Source organism: Pleurodeles waltl, chromosome 4_2 (assembly GCF_031143425.1).
Source record: "Pleurodeles waltl isolate 20211129_DDA chromosome 4_2, aPleWal1.hap1.20221129, whole genome shotgun sequence".
Classification (NCBI taxonomy): domain Eukaryota; kingdom Metazoa; phylum Chordata; class Amphibia; order Caudata; family Salamandridae; genus Pleurodeles; species Pleurodeles waltl.
Window position 1 is genome coordinate 688759870 of NC_090443.1, and position 21842 is coordinate 688781711.

Here is a 21842-nt window from a genome sequence, read left to right on the forward strand (position 1 = left end):
GTGCAATTGAAAGGGAGAGACACCCTGGTCCCCATATAGCAGACATGATCATGCAACAGAACGGAGCTAAAGTCTCTTCTTGTCTTGACCTAAACAAATGGTACAACCAATTAGAGTTAGAAGAAAACTGCAAATATATTACCACTTTTTCCACTCATGTTGGTTTGTTCAGATTCAGAAGACTGAGTTTTAGAATATCTTCTGCTGCTGAGATATTTCAGAATGTTATCCGCAGAGTAATCCAACCTGTTACACATTCTTTCAATTACAGTGATGACATACTGGTCCTTGGGAGAACCCAGAAAGAACATGATAAAGCCCTCACACAAGTGTTTCAGTTACTTGTTGATGCGGGTCAAACTTTGAACGCAACAAAATGTGAATTTCGCAAAACCAAAGTTACGTTTTTTAGGCACATATTTTCTGATGGACGAATGACTTCCGACCCAGATAAGGTGCAAGCACTGTCATCCTTTTGCCCCCCCCCATGCAGTGATCCTTTTGAGGATTTGCCAGTTACAGGATGGTCCTTTTCAGTCAATGAAATCAGAGTTTCAAAGAAATAAAACATGTGAATGAGAATGCAACTGAAATGGCCTACTTCAACCCCAAGCTGCATACTGAGGTCGGCAAGCCCAGTAAGACCGCAGGAAAGCCTCACTCAACACAATGGCCATCTGAATGCTCAAAGACACATCATGGCCTTTCCCAGTCAAAGCCTGTTTGAAACAGAGCGTGCCCATTCTTAGCCGGAAAAGGAGATTCTGGCTGTGGTGTGGATCTGTGAACATTTTCATGTATTCCTCTGTGGGAAACGATTTACTATCATCATGGACCAACAGGCGTTGCTCACTATTTTTAGAAATCCAAAGGCCAAGATGCCTCCTTGCATCAAGAGCAGGGGGTTGAGACTGCAAGAATATGACTATGAGATTGTGCACAAACTGGGGAAGGATCAGAACCTAGCAGATTACTTTTCATGAGTGCTGATATATTGTCTTAGTTTGACATCCAGGATGGCCGAAGAATATCTCAATTTTATTGCAAAGTCCAGCACACCGGTGATTCTGTCTGTTGATCAAATCATTGCTGCCACCAGGCTGATCACCACATGGCCATTGTCAAAGAGCTCATTGAGACACAATCATGGAAACAACACACCTGCCCATCGGCTGATGATACTGAATTCCAAAAGTTAAGAAATGTACAGGATGAGTTAGCCATCACACAAAAAGGCATCATACTGAGAGGCTTGAGAATCTCCATACCTGAAAGCCTAAGGCAACGGGTCATCGAGTTGGCCCATAAAGGACATCATGGCATTGTACCCACCAAAAGGGCATTGAGAGATAGATTGTGGCTCCCTCGATTAAATAAGCGAGTCAAAAGGGAATTGAAGGTATGCAACATCTATAATTGCATGGCCCACAAAGTGACGCAGCACCCAGTGACTAGGTGTGACCTTCCCTCCCATGCCTGGGAGAGAGTTGTTGTTGACGTTTCTGGACCACTAGGAAACGGGCAGCATCCCATTGTAATCATATATGAATATTCCTATTTTCCATTGATTGAAATACTGTACTCAACAACTCATCATAAAGTCACAGAAAGACAATGATTTCTTTGCAACTTTGGGTATCCATAAGATCCTCAAATCCAACCATGGTCCACCCTTCAACAACAAAGGGTTCAAACAGTTTCCTCTATGGCTTAACATCAAACACCAAAAGAGTATACCCCGCTGGCCCCTAGTCAAAGGTGTTGTCGAAAGATTTTTGGGCACCCTCAAGAAGGTGATTCAGTCAGCATCCATGGAAGAAAACGATCTGAGCCAAGCTATGGGTCAGGCCCTTTGGGTCTATCTATCGACTCCCCACTCCACAATGGGTGGGAACGCAGCTACCTTGTTGTTTGAGAAAGCCATCAGAACAAAAGTACCTCAATGGACATCTGATCAATTAGTGAACGCTGCCAGACTTCGTGCCACCGACACTTCTCATAAGAGCAAAATGAAAACAAATGCTGATCGGCAATGACACGCCCAGAAAACAGTATATGATGAATGGGACTCGATACTGGTAAACCAGAGACTGAAATGAAAACAAAACAGACACCCCTTTCGCCACTGACCCTTTACAGGTGGTGATATGTAAAGGGCACATGATGGCAGCACATCATCCTGAAAAGTCCATCACTCTGGACACATCACACTATAAACACCTACCTCAACACTCACCAGCTCCTGCAACTACACTGGTGGCGACGACACCCCGAGGTCCGACTCCTGAACTTGTACTACTGTTGCTGGATACGGGTGGATCTCGATCACCTCTGATCACCCGAGCCGGCCGACCAGTGCTCCTCGCCAACTGATTGAGGAGATGTGATTTCTAATGATGCCTGACACCTTTTTATTTAACAAAGGGGGAGATGTAGTGTATTAATGCTATGTGCTCTGGGACCCTTGTGGTTCTGGATGCACTCTAAACAGGAACCACGTGATATGAGGGGAAGTGCCAGGGTGTGATTCTGGGAAGTAGGACGTAATGGGATATGTGTGGATAGATGTTGGAGAATTAAGACCTGTTCAACCACAGCTCCACTGCGTGGCGTAATCTATTTGCATTCTCCAGGGCTAGGGAAGATGCTACACGTGTGTGCCCATTTCTGCCACAGCTCCGCCAGACCCATACAAGGGCATGGTTGTTTTTGGCACTGCTGCACCCACACTCTGCCTCTCCCCCTTTCTTTTGCCCTACTGACAGCTCCATGATGCCGCACGAGAGTGGCCTTCTTGCCATTAGCAGAAGTCTCTATCTTTGCTCAGTGCCCTCCTGATTCACCCAACCCTTGGGTGAACTTGCAACAAGCCTGAGAGTTGTTCAGGCTCAGCCATGAAAATGCTACTGACCCTCTAGGAGACTTTGAACAAAACACCAAAGTATTTCCCCTTTCTCTGACAAACATCCTTAAGAAAGTGAGCAGTGTAACTGACTCCAATGCATGGGAGTCTCTGTTTCACCAAACGTGAATATTTTGCCTTCTTTATTTACGCACTCACCTTTTCTTTTAATATGAGTAATTTCATCTTAACGAAATACATAAACAAAACAAAGGCAAAAAGCTAAATTTTACAGTTACCTGCAAAGGCTGCAGTTTTGTATTTACTTGTTTTTCAGATTTATACTAATTGTTATAAGTGGCCCTTTTTGCAGGGTTATCCCGAAACGTTTTGCTTCTGACCTCCAGGTTTCGATCCCATGTTGAATTTCGTTTTTGCTGACTTTACTCTGGGCACTTTACCACTGTTAACCAGTGCTAAAGTGCAAGTTCACGCTGTATACATTATATTGGTGATTGGTTTATCCATGATTGTCATAATTGATTTACTAGTAAGTCCCTACTAAAGTGCACTATGTGTGCCCAGGGACTTTAAGTCAAATTCTACTAGTGGGTCTGCAGCACTGATTGTGCCACCCACATGAGTAGCCCTGTAAATATGTCTCAGACCTGCCACTGCAGTATCTGTGCAGTTTTAAACTGCCATTTTGATCAGTCAAGTGCACTGACTTGCCAGGCCCAAACCTTGCCTTTTACTGCATGTAAGTCACCCCTAACGTAGGCCCAAGGCAGCCCCCTTGGCAGGGTGCAGTGTATTTAAATGGTAGAACATGTACTGTTGTGTTTTACATGTCCTGATAGTGAAATGCTGTTAAATTTGTTTTACACTATTGCAAGATCTCTCCCATAGGGTAACATGGGGATCACCTTGAAATATCTTTTAAGTGTAATATCCCATTGGCAGCGGATAGAGATATGGAGTTTGGGGATCTTCAAACTCACAATTTAAAAATACATATTTTGGTGAAGTTGGTTTTCAAATTGTAAGTTTGAAAATGCTACTTTTAGAAAGTAGACATTTTCTTGCTTAACCATTCTGTACCTCTGTCTGTATGTGGAATACACACCTGTGTCAGGATGATAGTTGGGCTGTTTGTGAATTCAGTCTGGTCAGTCAGACAAAGGGAGCTGAGGGTGCCTGGCTTATCCTGATGGGTCTTCCTGAGCTAGAGTGGTGGGAGGAACTGACACTTGCACCTGAATCGGGCTGTGTCTGCTCTTACACAAAGCAGTCTTCAACCCTTTGGAGTGTGTCTGGGGCCAGGGCAGCTAAGGCAGGGCACAGTGCACTACAAAGATTTTTCTTTGAAGTTTGCCTACTTCAAAGGCAAAATGGGTATAAGTACTGGACCTCCCACCCCACAAAGTTGAATACTTCTCTACTGAGGACATTCTGCCAGAAAGAGGAGCTGGGTGCTGTAGGAGGGACTCCCACCCTGCCTGTTGCTTTGTTTTGCTGGCCTGCTGCTTGCTGCTTCTGTCCTGGGAGTGAAATGACTGGACATTGCTTTCTACATCCTGCTTTCCAAGGTTCTCCAAGGGCTTGAACTGAGCTTGCCTCCTGTTAAGAAGTCTCAGGGACATCAAAGTCTTCCTCTGCCAGTGCCTGGGCTCTTCTGCTGAGAGTCCTGACTTGACAAGTGGTGCCACCTCCAGTCCCCTGGACCCTTGGAAGTGTAAGCTGCTAACCTGAAGAAGAAAATCCATGCACTGATGCACCATGGCAGAAAAATTGAAGCAGCGCCTGTCTCGTGGCTGAAGAATCAATGCAGAGTGGGTCTTACGGCTGGAGGATTGATGCAGCACAACAGCACGTTGGGATTTTCACACATCGTTTCAGGGGCATGAATGGCCCCTCGACCCCACACCGCAGTAAGGAACCGAGGCTGCGTGTCCAGAATTCAATGCATCACCTTTCCTACGAGGAAAGAATCGACACATCACTTACCCTGTTACTAAGGAATTGACGCATCGCCTCTCCTGCAAGGAAAGAATCGATGTATCACCTCCCCTGCCCAGTAGGGAATGGACTCATCACTTTGCTTTTCGGCACCTAACCTCTCCTGTGGCCCACATCGTCTTTGTTTTTGATGCGTCCCAGGTACGTTTCGCTAAAAAAAATACAACCATTGATTCCTATGGATTAAGACTCATTTTAATCTTTTAAAAACGTGACATCTTCACTTGTGTATGTTGGATTTTTGTCGTTTTGGTCTTGCTTTACTCAGATAAGTATTGGCTATTTTTCTAAACTGGTGTGGGGTACTTTTGTGGTGTTTTCACTGTGTTACTTTGTGTGTGTACCAATATTTACACATTGCTTCTAAGATAAGCCTGACTGCTCGTGCCAAGTAACCAAGGGTGTGAGCAGGGGTTATCTTAGCTGTGTGGCTCCCTTACCCTGACTAGAGTGAGGGTCCCTACTTGGACAGTGTGCAAACCACTGCCAACTAGAGTCCCCATTTCTAACACTACTTTACAAAAAAACTGAAAAATTCTTAAAATTGCAATCATATGTATGTAGGTTAACATCTTTATGATATAGAATTATTGACTGGTAGCTCTGCGGTTGTGGGTGAAAACAGTAGTAGAGGGGCAACAGGAAAAAACAAAGCAATGTTTTCTTGCTGGAAGAGAAGAGAGGAGACCCAGAACCTGCAGAGGAGGAAACTCTCCACAGGAACAACCCAAGCGTATGAAGTAAATGGAGAGGGGTAAGGGAAGAAGGTGCCAGTCCACTTCCAGGCATGAAGTAGGCTTGAGGAGAGAGGAGGGAGAGTGTAATGGGTCTTAGCAATCAGAAGTATAACCAGTTCCGCAACACCAGACATACATCCATGAGTGGATCCTCTGCTCCACCTTGCAACTTTATTCCACCATCTTCATTGTAACCTTGAAGCTCATTTTCCATGCTTACATGAACTCACTTGGCACCCTTGCTTTGCGACTGAAGGTGTCTCTGGGGCTGGGCCAACAAGGTCCATGGAAGATACACACAAGTGGGCAAGGGTGACCCTTCATGTTTGGAAGACTTTCCACCAGCATAGATGGGCAGGGAGTCTTCTGTGATGGGGCAGGGTTGAAGGTGGCACTTGGCTAGCTGGACATTGGCCCATAGCACCACCCTCTTGGGGGTTGCAAATAAATTAATTTGTGAAACGTGTTTCATGTTTCAGAATGATGCAACTCTGCTAAATGATGGGAGTATTAGAAATCTAATTGTATAATAAACAAAGAGCTTCTGTCACTCTATTGTATCACCCCCAGGGAGCAGGTTGGGATTGATCACTGTCCGAGTGTCCCTACTCTTAGCAGGTAAGTCAAATCCGAGGCTGACAGAGCTTATAGGTGTTCATGGTATTTCCTCGTGCCCCAGCATGGCCCCATAGTGAATGGGATCAACTATGCATGCAGAGGGGACGTGTCTGGTATTAACTCCCAAAATTACTGTCAGCATCTTCTTCAGTTGTGAGAGCGGTGGTGCTGTATTACTGTCACCTCATGCTATTGCCTATTTGGTGAATAATTCCCCTTTCCAGGAAGTGCTTCCTTTGCAATGAAAAAGGGACTATTTTACATCTAAAAAGGGCACTCGATTATCATGCTTCTTGTTACTATCAATTCTTTATTGCCTATGTGCTATGCAGAAAAAACAGTCCCTTTCTTACAACTTTTCCATGGGTATTTAACATTGAGCATTGCCTCTCTGGAATGTTATATAAAATGGTTCTCTGTAGCCAATTCTACAAGACGTTTTCATGGGAAAATCACACATACCTTAACACTGATTGGCAATGTCATAGCACACAGAATACCAGCAACATTTAGTTCATGAAAAGGTGAACAATTTAGGGAGATATAGAAAAAACACTAGTTGCTACAATAAGACTGAGTTTTGGAAGGAGTTCAGTTGTGAGCAGGATATATAAAATGATGGATGTGTGTCTGGGATGGGATACCTCAGTATAGTCACACACAGCAAACCACCACTTCTAAGGAAGAAGTGCAAGCCCCTCTTGAAGAGTGTCTGTCAGGCTGAACAAAGGTCAGCCTGACCCTCTTCATTTTCAGCTCAGACAGATAGGTGTGAAACATGTGCGATTTGCACAGACTCCTGGCTGCCTGAGCTGAACTTTGCTTGGCTAAGGAGGTCACAGCTCCTATGGGCGTGACCTCCTCGTCTCAGCAAAGGTGCCTTGAGGCCCTCCCCTGGGTGACGAGGAAAGCGTCACCCATTGACTTCGCCCTGGGCGCTTCAGGTTTAAGCCCTGAAGCGCCCAGAGCGAGTGTCAATCAGTGACACTTCGTCACAGAGTGGGGTGGGGTCAGCAGTCTCACTGACCCCATCCCACTCTGTGACGAGGCTGGGACTGCTGCGTTCCCTCATTGGAGGGAAGGCAGCAGTTCCAACCCTCCTGGGACCTCAAGGCTGAAGGTAAGTGTGTGTGTGCGATGTTTTAAAATGAAGGTTTGGTGCGTGTGTGCATGTTTGAATGTTATGAGTGTTGTTAATGGATGTGCGTGCATGTGTGTGTGAAAGAATGAGTGTGTGTGATGTTTTAAAATGAATGTTTGGTGAGTGCGTGCAAGTTTGAATGTTATGAGTGTTAATGGATTGCGTATCTGCGTGTGTGAAAGAATGAGTGTGTGTGTGTGATGTTTTAAAATGAATGTTTGGTGCGTGCGTGCATGTTTGAATGTTATGAGTGTTAATGGATTGCATACGTGCGTGTGTGAAAGAATGAGTGTGTGTGTGTGATGTTTTAAAATGAATGTATGGTGCGTGTGTGCATGTTTGAATGTTATGAGTGGTGTTAATGGATGTGCGTGTGTGTGTGAAAGAATGAGTGTGTGAACTTTTAATATGCATGTTTGGTGCGTGCGTGCATGCACGTTTGAATGTTATGAGTGTTGTTAATGGATGTGCGTGCGTGCGTGCGTGTCTGTGTGTGAAAGAATGAGTGTGTGTGTGTGTGTTTTCCACCCCCCCTCCCTCCTAAAGCTGCCGGCCGCCACTGAAGAAGTATGCCTGATCCCACAGGTCTATGGACAAAACATGTGGCGGATGTGTGCTAATGAGATCAGCATTTGCACATCACGTTTGACTAACTTATAGTGACGTTATATTAAATATTTTTAAATGGAGTTTGGGGGTGAAAGTGGTTTTCTAAAGACTTATTCAGACTCCCCTGTCACTATACTATGAAAGTCAATCAAATAAGACAGAAATTTTGAGGTAATGGGTTTCCTGTGTCATAGGCATTTCGGGGAGAAATTCAAGTTGCAGAAACTGTTGTCCAGTTAAAACAGTTATCAACATCTGCCAACACCTTTTGCATGATAACCTAAGGTTTTTGGTGCCCCCGTGTATTTGGGATAGCCCACAATAAGCGACTACCTAATGTTAATGTTTGAAAAACACGTTGGCCGATATTTGTTGCCATTATATACCGTTTTTTCCACACAGTCTTCATAAAGGTTTGTGAAAAAAGTTTGCAAACCTCATAAAGTTTACAAGTTTTCACATGTGCAAAAAAGTATGACCTTTGCACCAATTTATTTAGGCAAAAGTGAATATTAAAGAGAAAGAACATCTATATGCATTTTTTCATCTGTGTGAATGTAGTTCAAGTTAACTTGCAATGCGGTGACAATATTCTCATAATGTGCAGAAAATCTTTGAGTGTGTGAACGAGAACTTAATCTTTGAAACTTTTCAGATCTGAAAGTAAGGAATTCCATAAAACTTTGCTAGTGTAAAGGGCATATCACGCAACAAATCCTCTTCTTATTTTAAACAGATACCACTTATTTACGTTTCGTTGTTTTAAACAATATACAATCATTCTTACTAAAGTCTTAGGAGAGAAACATATCAACACATGAAATGGATATGAGTTGTGTGAAATGTAACCATAACGTGGAACATGTAGACTACTTTTTGGGGGTATATCAGATTCTGCGTACGCACACACATTTACTGTTAGTTTCACAGATAGACAATTGTATATTCTAGGCATCTGAGATTTCTGTTTAGACTAATCAATGCCATACAAGGATCTGGGATTTCAGAAGACATATAACAGTTTCCGGAGGATTCTCATTTTACATTTGATTTAGAGGTTGCTTGAGATGTGCCTCGCCTAGAACATAAACAACTGCAGCCCTAAATTCTTCATTGCACGTAGAAGTAAGAGGCAACGTTTTGTACAGCTTTCTTACGCAATCTTTCTAGTTTATGCCAGAGATACAGTGTTTTTAATGCACTGATGCATCTCTGAGATTCATTGTTCAGTGCTTTGTAAATCTGTTCAGTGATTGTGTTGTTTCACTGCTAGACCACTTTTCCACCGCCTGTTTTATGAAAACCTATAGTTTCTTAGCATTGTCTTAGTTCCAGTCTCAGTATTCATGCAAATAATGCAAGTCCTCTGAGTCAATGTATTTTGTCTTTGCGTGTTTGAAATTATGCAAATAAAAATAATTACGTGAGCAGAAAGTGTTGATTAGCTTCTTCTATTCTGCTTTACTAGTGTGTGGGGACAATATCTGCAGTCCCGACGAAGGATGTTCTTTGTGCCCAGCAGACTGTGGTCCTTGTCCAATGTCTACAAGCATCAAAATAGCAGTAGGACTTCCTCTTGCCTTGTTTTTCAGTGGATTCGTATTTGGACTTGTGGTATGTGCCGATTGTATTTAAGAACTATTGGGGCTTTGTTTACAAATAAATAAATTGTGTTCATTACTTCATGTCATCTTTAATATTGGATAGCATTTTTTAAAGAGGTGTGATTTTTTTAAATATGTTACATAATGTTTTTTTAAATGAGTTTTTCTGGGCCACTATATATTTTGGACACATCAGAATAAAATATGACTATATTAGTGGCATGAACAGATTATGTCCAGGCAGTTTGGCAGGCTCTGTTTGTTTGACCACATATTGATAGCAAGGCATAGTAGAAGAGGAACATTTGCCAGTGGTGAGAAATGAAAAATCATAGGGCCTCCTTTTTAGTTTGGTGGAAGGGATAGCCCGTCCGCCAAACTCCCGACAGGGTGGCTGCCGCCATAGTAGTAACCACTCCGCTGGACCTAATAGGTGTTTCCCACTTGACTGACCAGAAGTAGGTGGCAGCATTGTCGCTGGCACTAGCACCCTGGCAGCAGCACCCTGGCAGTGCCTAGCCCACCTGTGGCCCCCTACACCAGTTCTGCTCCAGTCTTTTCATGGTGGTGAAACTGCCATAAAAAGGCATTGGCAGTGCAGGGCCCACCTGTGGCCCCCTGCACCTGTTCTCCTCCAGCCTTTTCATGGTGGTGAAACTGCCATTAAAACGCTGGTGGAAAATGAGGTCATAATTCGCAAGGCAGCGCTGCCCTGGTGGTTTGCTACTTCCGCCTGCTGTCAACCCATTAGGATCACCGATCCTGGTGGAGACGGCAGAACCCTGGCAACCTGACTGCCAGGGTCTTAATGTGGCGGTCAGACAGCCACAGCAGCAGTGGTCCTGACCGCCACCATGAGGCCCGTAGTTTCTACATTCAGACTTGGTCACTTTTTTTGGAAGTTGAAAGCCTCCAGAGGGACGGGGCAGAAGGCTGTATCCAACAAAAGTTCCATGAGGCCACAGACCCCTTTGGCACAGAGTCGCTGAACAGGATTTTCTGCTGTGGAAAAGAACATAGAGGGGGATGCTGTGATGTCAGGCTCATTGGGAATGCACCTTGGGCAAATAGACGAGCACATAGGTCCTGGTCTCCTCTCAGTTCTCAGAGCACTTTCAGTTAAAATTTAAGTCCCAAGTTTTCACTTTTGGCTACCTTGGCATCTTTATCCCCACCACCAAGGGTCCAGGACTGGAGGAGAACCATGTTAGAAATTGGGCCTCTAGTTGGCAAAGGTATGCTCCCTGTCTAAGTAGGGACCACAATCCTAGTCAGGGAAAGTCAGTTACACAACCGAAATTAACCTGTGCTCACTCTCTGGTAGCTTAGCATTGAGCAGACAGGTTTAACTTAAGGGGCAATCTGTAAAGTATTTGTGCAACACACACACACACACACATACACAAAAACACAATGAAAACACCATAAAAAGACTCCAGCCAGGTTTAGAAAACAGAGAATATTTATCTGAGTAAAGCTAGACCAAAACGACAAAAATCCAATCAGTAGAAGTCGAGATATGATTTTTTAAAGATTAAGTAAAAAATAGTACTTAGAAGTCACTAGCGGTCAAAAGGTTACGAGGGACCAGTGCAAATCCAACGTTCAGGCTGACAGAAATGGAGGGTAGGCCGGCTACAGAACCCACGCAGGGTCTGCTGAAACAATACCTTTGATGAAGCAAAGTGTCAACATCGAGGGCATGATGTGGCGGTTCCGATCATCGAAGTCGGGTCCTGTGTCAGTGCTGAGCTCTGTTGCAGTGAATTGGATGCGTCATGTTGAGCTGCACAGAGCATCCTCGTCAGGCCACGCAGGCTGTGATTCCGCTGCGGGGGAACAGCTTCTGCATCAGCATTGAAGGAGCGATGCAGTGGAATTTCTCACACATTTGCAGAACCCACTTCGGAGACTCAGGACTGGAGGGGGCACCTCAGCCAAGAGTAGGATTCACAGATAGCAGAGTCCAGCAGCACCAGGAGATTTGCAGTCAGTCTCTGATGTCCCTGAGAATGCAGAAGAACAGGGGGCAACCCAGCAAGCCATTGAAGTCACTCTAGGTTCAGCAAGATGGATCCAGTCCTTGTCCTCAGCAAGGCAGAGATCAGCAGGCAGCAAGGCAGCTCAGCAAAGCAGAGAAGCAGGTCCTTGAAAAAGTCAGTCCAGGCAAAGTGGCAATGCTTACAACACAACAGTCTTTACTGCAGCAGAGTTCTTCCCAAGTCCAGAACTGCACTATTTAACTTGACTTCGGGAGCAACTATGCACTATTGGGCTTCTTTCCTTTAATGATATGCTTCAAGTTGAATGTGACAAAAAGATGAATACTTAAATAGCTAGGGAAGTGTAATGTTATAGTTACCTGAAATGCGTCTTCCAAGCAATGTCTGTAAGAGGTAGTGTTTTTCTGTGCTTAGGCAGAGAGGCCAGAGCATTAAAGTTTAATAACAAAGCATATAATTATTTAGTGTATGGGCCTGCAGTCTGCCAATTTTTTACCTGAAAACTGCTTCTCAGATAGTGTCGCCAATGTAAGAAAGCCATGTTATTGGTTCTACTGAGGTGCAACCTGTGTGAATATAGTCCTAGCCATCATAGTGAAAAAATGAGCATTACGTCTGGCCTTCATGATGTTATGGGGTCGACGTGGGTTATGGCCAAGCCTGCTCTTTTTCTCCCAGAACGCATCATCTTTAGCATTGACAAGACCCCACTGAGAAACAAATCAGCCCCATGGACGACCCAATAGAAGCGGGATCTAGTTAGAATATATCAAGAACAGTCTGATGTTTATCCACCAGGCCACATGTGAAATATACCAGTAGTGGAAGGGGAGAAATGTGATTACTGGCTTACATGAAACCCATCTGCTAGAAGAATGTTGGACACTCTCCACAAACAAGTATTTAATGTCTGGAAGGTGTAAGTAGCACATTTGTTCAGCAAGCTGTTCCTCAAGGTCTCTGATTATCAGATTGTGAGTATCGGTATTCTGGCTTTGATTTTCGGCATAGTCTCACACTAATCTATTGTGTGTTTAGAGGTCTAAGCCTGTCCCAAGTCATGTGAGAGGGCCTGGAACCTGTCCTGTGATCTTGAAGGATGCACTAAGCATGCCTTCATTGGATTGACAGTAGACTACTGTCCCTATTATGGGTTTAGTACATTGAGAGATGATAGTTGCATACCTTGTTTTGTGAATCCATAGCTCTGTCAGATCTTCTTACCTGTGTCACTGGAGTTGCAGCCTCCTAGCCCTCTTGTGAAAGATTATACTTCTACGCAGTAACACATTTTCTAGCACTAACAACTCAAGTGTATGTTGTGTGTTTGCGTATGTGGACTGCATGCTACATACAGTTTGTGTGCCAGGCTAATGGAGGCCTTTGGGATTAATTTTGAGTGTGCATGAAGGCAAGTTTTTTCACCTTAAGGGGATGTGTATTGCTTACATTCCTGAAGCTAGAGGAAGGAAACTAGACACTGAAACACGGAGCAATGAAACAAGGCTCATTTAGAAGTTCAGTTAGGCTTTTTATCAGAAGAGCTGCAGATTAGTGTTCCAGAAGTGCTGCCATTTTGTAAAGGGTGGGTCATTGACCTCGCAGCCTTAAAGTGATCTCCTCCTAAATCTTTTGCCTACTTACCTCCAATTGTTGCTGGATGTTTTCTTTTGTTGTCCTTAGGACTCTGTGCACTTTATTACTGATTACCAGTGCTAAAGTGCTTGTGCTCACTCCCCTAAACATGGTTTGATTATCATGTACCTAATTGTTTTTTTTAATTTACTTATAAGTCCCTTGTAGAGCGGTATACCAGTTACCCAGGGACTCTAAATTAAATGCTACTAGTGGGCCTGGAGTACTTCTTGGCCACCCATTCAAGTAGCACCTTAAAACATTTCCCAGTGCTGCCACTGCAACCTAATGCACTGTCACACTGCCATGTTGAATTGGCACCGAAACCCCCTTGCCAAGCCTTAAACTCCCCTTTGAATATCTATGTCGCCCCTAAGATAGCCCCTGGGTAGCACATAGGGCAGGGTGCTGTGTAGTTAAAAGGTTGGACATGTACTTTTAAGTATTGCATGCCCTGGTAGCGAGAAATTCCCAGTTTCGTTTTTCACTACAGTACACTATAGGATATCACTGGGAGTTCCTCATTACATTTAATAAGATGTAATTCCTAATTGAGGGGAGATAGATGTGTAATGTTTGGTACCTAGGAAATTTTTATGATAAACGCTGTTTATTGGTAAAGTTTGCTTTTTCATTACAGTTTTGAAAATGCCACTTTTAGAATGTTGGCCTTTTCCTGCCCATAGCCCTTTTATGTCTGTAGCTTGGCCTAGGTCACATGACTTGGAGTAACTGTCAAAGTTTGTGAAATCCTCCCAGACAGTCACACAATACAGGTATTAGGTGTGGTTGAATGGGCCATCTGCTCGCAGGATAGGGGGCGGAGTTGAGAACAACTCCACCTATACCTGAAAAGCCTGTGCTCTGCCTTCACACAAAGGGCCTAATGACCCTGTATTGCTTTTGCAGCCGCTTGTATCCAGACCAGGGGAGTTAGGACATTCCATGCACTTCAAAGAACCTTTCAAGAAGCTTCTCCCACCTTCCAGGAGAAGGCCAGCAGGGTATTAAAGTAGATCTTTCAGACTGACTCTTCACTTCACTACTGCTGCTGTGACCTGCTGTGCACTACTCTGTCAGTCTGCTGCTGTACCTGGAAGAACTGCTTTGCTGCCTTGAATCTGCCTTGAACTCGGAGAGGCCAGCCCTGCTGTTGAGCCAAGCATCTTCATTTGCATCCAGGACTACCAGAAGTAACTCTAAGTTTGCTGGCCTCCTGCCAAGAACCACAGGGACATAATAGGCTTCCACCTTCTTGAACCCACACCTGGACCCAGCCTGAGTGAGCTGTGAACCCCCCCAAGAGGTGTCCCATGAGCCCTGGACCAATGGTTGTGCCCAGATAGCCATTTCTCAAAATGAGGACATGGACAAAATGTGGCCAAAATGTACTCTGAGAACCAGGAGGAGACCGAGTCCACCCTGCTTGCCTAACTGCCTGAGGTGCATCCCCGGTTGGATTGACTTTGCGACTTCTCCCACTAAATTATTTTCCACAGCCGCAAATCCATTTCAGTAGCCCTTTGCCAAAGGGGTATCTGACCTTGTGGAACTGTCTTCAGCTTCGTCTCTTTGGAGTTTTTTGACTTCCATTTCGGCAACTAAGTCTGAATATAGAAATCATCACCATCTGACGATGACACTGACTCCTCTGACACTTCCTTAAGCCTTACCCAGCTGAACTTTACCTTCCTAAACATTTTTCTTTAGAAAATTTTCAAAGTCCGAAGGTAAGTGCTAACCGGGCCCAAGCCACTTCTTGCATCCGAACCGTGCTCCATCGCGGTCGGCTTTGACTTTGACCTGTTTCACCCTACTAGATGTCCACACTTGGTGCATTGATCTTTTAGGTACTATTTTGAGCCTTAAACTTTAAAAATTCATAACTTCCATTCTATTGATTGGATTTTTGTTGTTTTAGTGTCAAATAATATAATACAATTTACTCTATTTTTCTAAATTGGTTTGGTATTTTTTTGTGTTGTATTTTCACTCTATTACTGTTTGTGTGATGCATACATACTTTACACATTGCCTCTAAGTTAAGTCTGTTTTTTGTGCCAAGGTACACAGGGTTAAGCACAGGTTAATTTAGAGACTTTTTGTGGTTCACCCTGCAAGGGATTGTGGCTTTTGATTGACCAGGATACACATCCCAGTCAACCAACAACCCAATTTCTCACAGTGGGTGTGAAGTGTTAGACTGAAGTCTCTGTTGTTCAAGGTGAAAGCTTCCATTTTTGGTGAGGATAGTCCTTTGCCTTCCTTCTGATCTCTCTTCAATGTGGCTTATGACTACCAGGCGTAGAAATCTCAACCTTTGTGTGCCTCTGTTGTGAGTGCTCCATTTTCAAGACTACCCTACTGTCAGGAGCATCACACTACACAAAGGAGCGCTGCCATTTGGTAAAGGGTGGGTCGAAGACCTCGTAGCCAGAGAGCAAGCTGGAAAGGACACTCAAAAGGAAAATAGTTCTAAAGTGGTTCTAAAGATGCAGGCAGAGGTTCCACCTCTTCTGTCTACTTTCACTATGTAAATGTGGGTGCCACTGACCCACTTGTTTCAGTTCCGTGTTAACTATTACTCAGGAAGTGAGTGTTCTGTGAGAAACTCAGATAAGTGCTCCATAACCACAGCTGGTGTCCACCTGACAGCCAGCTTCTCAGGGTTGAGGGGACATTACCTGAAATCTTGCTTTGCTGGAAAAAGCTGTTCATCTGAACTGAGGTGCCTACAAACCAACCTGCAAGCCAGGAGAGGGCAGGAGCCAGAGAACCCTGCAGGAGGTGTGACTTCCAGGAAGAGACAGAAGCATGATGATCTTGGTGCTGGTTTGGTCTGGCAGTGGAAGGAGAATAGAAATCTGTGTACCGCAGTTCTTAAAGAACATCAGACCCTCCAATTGGCAGTCTAAGGTGGTCATTATGAACATGAAGGTAATGACCAAAGCAGCCAGTTCACTACCACCCACCGCCAGGCCAGAATCGACCGCCGGGACGACGGTAGGCACATTTGACCCGGCGGTGGAGGCTGGACCGGCAGTGGGATTATGATACCTCGCCTGCTAATCCCTGGCGGAAATCATACGTGTGACAGGAATTCACATTCCTGTCACCTGTATGTGACACACCAGGACCCCCTTCCCACTACCCCACCCACCCTCCCAAGCCCCTAGAACCTCCCCCACCCGAGCCCTGAAAAGCGACCCCCAACCCTCTCCCTCCGAATCTCCATGTACGGTGCATCCCTCCATGTTCATAATGAGGGCCTAAGTCTGAAACTGTCACAGTATGGCTATTTGCACTGTCGTGACCAGAGAGGGGTGAGCACAGATCATCGTGTGGAATTGAGTCCAAAGAGGTGTGATTGTGGCTCATCCTATGTTGCTGTGATCAAGTGCACCCACACTTCATCCTTTGCTCCTGTAACCAAAAAGTGCCCCAATAGCTCCTCCCATGCCACTATTACCCAGAGACCACCGCTGCCCATTTGTGCCTTCACTTCTCAAGGAGCACTCAGAAATGGCAAGAAGGCAAGCACGACGAGACCCGACCCATAGGATCACTTCCACACTCATACATTCCAGGCCTTAAGTGTTAGTTCCAACCACCGGCCAATACCACAATCACTGAAACTGAACAAGGCATCCTCTGGTTGGGAACTGTGCTCTCTCCCAGAAGGGGGAGAAAGACTCCTTGCTGTTGCTGGTTGACTTCATATCTTGACTTTGCACGTCAGAAACCACACTGTGGTTCAGTACCAAAGACCAATAAGACCTTTGGTAATCTGAGCATATTAAATGTACTAGAGGTGGCTACTCTGTATCTGGCCTTGATTCTTGCCAATGCAGTAATTCTGACCCAGAGGGCAGACCCACTTACTTCAGAGGAAAAAGGGAACCTGGGATAGGAGGAGTAGATAACAGTTTAAGGTACAGTAGCCCAGGCACCCAGTTCACTGCATTGTGCTTGTTTACTAATACTTTTGTATTATCATATTTTTATGTGTAGTACAGTACCTTTATTTTAGAAAATAAAGCACTAGGTAGGATAATCAGTTATTGTGCTGTTGGTGATTGTTGACTTCTGATCTTGAGCACTGCCTCCATCAGAAGTCTGTGTGTAAAGCCAAAATAGAAGAGACCCTGGAACATCAGCGGCAAATGACCCAAACCCCCAAAGGGCCCAGTAGCCCTTGCTTACCCCTTGGCCCCCCAAACACATCTGACACAATAAAATATATATATATTTTTGCTGACAACCAAAGAAATACCCCTGCTAGTTTGTGCCACACTATATTAGAAAAATAATTCTGTGTTCCAAACAATCCGTTTTTCCTAACGTGCTTGGTTTTATATGAAGCTGTTTTTTCTGTACCACTCTCAACTGTTCAACCCAGCACCCATAGAACAAGAAAGTTATAGGTATGTGGTGTACATCAGACCTCCCTTCCTTGGAGAGTCCTGACGTGAAGTTTGTATGTCAGAATGTTGTATACAGAAATATTGTCAACATAAATATCATACCCTAAGCATTGCTTTTAAAAAATTTGGACCACTGGATGTAGATCTCCTACACTTAATTCCAGTGGAGCAATATTTTGTTGATGATATTTAGGATACAATATGCATGTCAGACGATGTTCTAACAATGGTATTCTGGTACTATAATATCAGCAGAGTAAAACAGTAGACTTGGTGGGTTGTTGCCCTCGGATAATGTGATATGAGGCCTGTAAGACGCTTCCTATGGCCTAACACTTCTAGAGGTTGTCAATGCTTCTTCAATGGGCACAACCCCTACAGATTGCATAGATCACTATCCTGCACCACTGCTGCCGTCTTCGTAAAACAATCTCTACCTCCCTAAAAGACCTGGGGGCATATTTATACTCTGTTTGCGCCGAATGTGCGTCAAAGATTTTTACGCAAATTCGGCGCGAACCTTGCCCCATATTTAAACACTGACGCCCGACCCCGCGGATGTCAATATTCCAGCATGTGCGTCATTTTTTTGGAGCGGGAAACTGCCTTGCGTTAATGATATGCAAGGTAGGTGTTCCCGCACAAAAAATGACTTTAAGGCCTGTGCGCCTTATTTATACCCCAGCGTCATTTTGACACACAGGAGGGGGTGGGCCTTAAAAAACGGCGCACAGCCTGTTGTGTGCCGTTTTTTAACGCCTGGATCAGGGCAGGCGTTAAGGGATCTGTGGGCTGGGAAGGAGTCCAGAGGTGCCCTCCCCTGCCCCCAGGGACACCCCCTGCCACCCTCGCCCACCCCTGGAGTACACCCATGGATGGGGGGACCCATCCCAGGTAAGTAAATGTAAGTTCAGGTAAGTACTTTTTGAGTTTTTTTAAAGTGGCATAGGGGGGCCTAATTTACCCTACATGCCACAGAAGTCCCCTGGGCATGGTCATTGGGCAAGGGGGCATGACTCCTGTCTTTGCTAAGACAGGAGTCATGTTAATGGGGATTGTGCGTAAAAAAAAATGGCGCAAGTCCGGTTTGAGCCCTGATTTTTGCCTCAGACCTGACTTGCACCATTTTTTGACGGTCAACCCCCATTTTCCCCTACGCCGGTGCTGCCTGGTGTGCGATATTTTTTTTTTACTCAGACCAGTCCGCAGCACCGGCTAACGTCATACCTTAAATAAGGCGCCAGCATGGCGCGTTGGAATGGCGTTAGCCGGCTGTAAAAATTTTGACGCACAACTGCGTTGCCGCAGTTGTGCGTCAAAAAGTATAAATATGGCCCTTGGTCTTATCTGCTTCCACTCTCATTGCAAAAAGGTAATGAAAGGAGATTCCTTCAGAAACTTAACTCATGCCCACTAGGTTCATTTCACCCCCCAGCCAAATGAAGGCAAAGTCAGAACTCGCTTCCTCTGAGAAAATAGCTCAGAAGCCTCAGTCCTCCCTCTGCTTCCACTAAAGTTAATGTCCATAGACCTGCCTTCAGACCTCGTTGTCTATAAAGAAAATAACACCTGAAACTCCAGTCCTCCCTGTCTTTCTTCATTAAAAAAAAAGCCATGTCACATGCAGGCAACACAGGCTGGGAGTGAGGAACCCCTGGCACCAACCAGCATCATAGAATGGCAACTGCTAAAGATATACAGTTTACAATGTCACCGATTTTTGTTATCCGGAATTAAGAACTGAGCAAGCTATCTATCAAAATAATGTGATATATTTGTATGGTTCAATGCTGACTAAAAGCCAGGTTGCAGAAACTCAAATTTATGGTAAACATTAGGCACTAGCATTACATCCACAGTAGCCGTAATTACAGAAATACATTTTTGATGCTATCCCTTATCTTAATAATATGATAGCAACTATCGATAGTAATGAATCAATTCCTTAATTCAGCTTACAAAATAATTTATTTTCAGGCTTTTACGATAAAATATCACATCACAGGAATGTATATGAATTGGACAGTGAAATAAACATGTATAGCTTTTCTTGCACTAATCTTATTTGTGACTTTTTCAGAGTGACTGGTGGGGAACTAAAATAATAGTTTTCAAAGAAAAGTTGTTCAAGTTTGTTCATAGACTTTCACACATAGTCTGGGGAAATCATATTCCATTACAAAAGGGTGCAAATCAATTATTTTGTTAAGAAGTAAAGTTGATTCATTATTATTTACGAATAGTTACTGTTTATGTCATTCTTGGCTATCAAAATACCTGAAACTGAACCCCATATTTTAGCAAACATAAATACTATTTTAATATGTATTCAAAGGAGAGAAAGATAGAGATAATATATTGTTAGACATAAGTTGACACCCTAATACTATCTAAAGTATTTCCATTCAGGTGGAATGTTCTAATAGCATACTCAGCAGCCATTAAAATCCCCCCTCTTTATTATTAGCCCTAGCATGCGGTTTACAGCAATAACTCTAAAGTAGGCGTGTAGCATAATGTTATATTAACATACACCGACTTCCGATGAGACATTTATGTATGCATCCGAGGCAAAGAATCCCTACTAGAATCACATCATTTTATGTTTAACAAGGTTTTTTATGATTTTCATTCTGCTTTTAAGTGATTTCGTAAAGAAATTATTCTCTCCGATTTTTCTGTATATTGACTACTATGCAACTCATTAAGTGCATTTGGTACCTATCCCGAAGAACTCTCTCAAATAATAAAGAAACTATTGTTAGCAGTGCTGTGCTTATATTTCATTTATTGCAGTGGTTCCTGTACCAGAAGCAAAAAATGCTGTGGGATGAAAGTTGGATTATCAATGTTAAAGACATGCAAGGTAGGCGTTTCCTGAAACGGCTCTGCAGTTATTCCAACTAGAACTAAAGAACGACCAAAGAACGTTTGACATCTCGTTGCTTTTTGTGTTTTTCAGGGAGTGATTTTCAGAATGAAATTGGTAGCGTGATAAGTCTACAACAAAACAACAACAATGCCTACAAGACTCTTCGCCCTAAATTCAAGGCTAACACTGTACTGACATGCTCGTCCTCGACAGACTCTATCATACAGACCGGAATCTAGTATGTATTTCATGCGCTGTAACACGCCATATCAGGGAAGTGCATTATAGGCTATGTGCCAATCTGTTATGAATAATATCCAGTACTTGGATTGGGCAGGTACTGGCAGCCTCTGAGTAATGCCCGCAGTTCAGATTGTCAAAGGAGAAAACAAACCTTTTGCTGCAGTTCTGACCATGGCTGTCGATTACCAAAATACCAGGGCAAAAGGAATCATATGACTCACCCTCTCAACCTCAATGACTTCACAGGGTCGACCCTTGGTCCTACATTTAAGTACTCATCAGCCACTTTTTTGCTGGTAAGGCTCTTGAAAACATACAAAGCACTGCACACTATAGAAGTAAACATGGATCTTAGGGCCATATGCACAACAAGCATTGGCAAAGTCAGTCGGTCTGGCCTTTCCCATAGCTACGGTTACCTCAAGTACTAGACATCCCTTCTAAGTCAGAAAAAAATGTGTGAAGTCTTGAACAAGACTGCAGCCCTTCAGAGCTTTACTAGCTATAGCTCTCAAGTCAGAAGCAACTGCCTGAAAGTTTGTCACCTCGATGCAATAACTTGCGTTGTTACTAAATGTCCCTCTTGAATAAGATGCAACTGCTTAAAATGTTCTTCACAAAGTTAAGGGGTGTAACTTCAACATAAAAATTTATATATCTAGTTTTGCTACTCCAACAAAGCTTTGGCAGTTCTGCTTGTTGTTACTAGGTGTCCCTCACAAGTCAAATGTAAAAGGATTTATATTATTTTGTGAAGTTTGAGTTCCACAAGTCAATAGTAGGTGTCCCTTAAAGGTCAAATGCAAAAGTACTGAACTTCCTACATGAAGCTGCAGTTCCTTAATGAAGCTAGTTATACTGGTGCTTAATAGGCTTCCCTGACAAAATAAAACCAACAGCATTGACATTTTTACACAAAACTGCAGTTCCAGTTGTCATTACTAGGTGTCCATCACAAGTCAAATGCAAAAGCATTGAAATTCTTACATCAACCTGCAGTTTCACTATGCATCACTAGGTGTCCAGAAGCGCCTTCTAGGGGAGAATGGCACCACTGCAGCCTTGAATGACTTGCACTAAGCTGAGGGGTAAGGC

The 21842-nt window shown here is 43.9% G+C and overlaps 1 protein-coding gene across 1 annotated transcript in view; it reads left to right on the forward strand.

Moving 5' to 3' along the window:
• LOC138293926 (atrial natriuretic peptide receptor 2-like) overlaps positions 1–21842 on the forward strand; it is a 445904-nt gene that overhangs the window by 195105 nt on the left and 228957 nt on the right. The window contains 3 exon segments of the mRNA XM_069233205.1: positions 9435–9580; positions 20429–20498; positions 20595–20742. Of these exon segments, the coding sequence (XP_069089306.1) occupies positions 9435–9580; positions 20429–20498; positions 20595–20742 (364 nt within the window).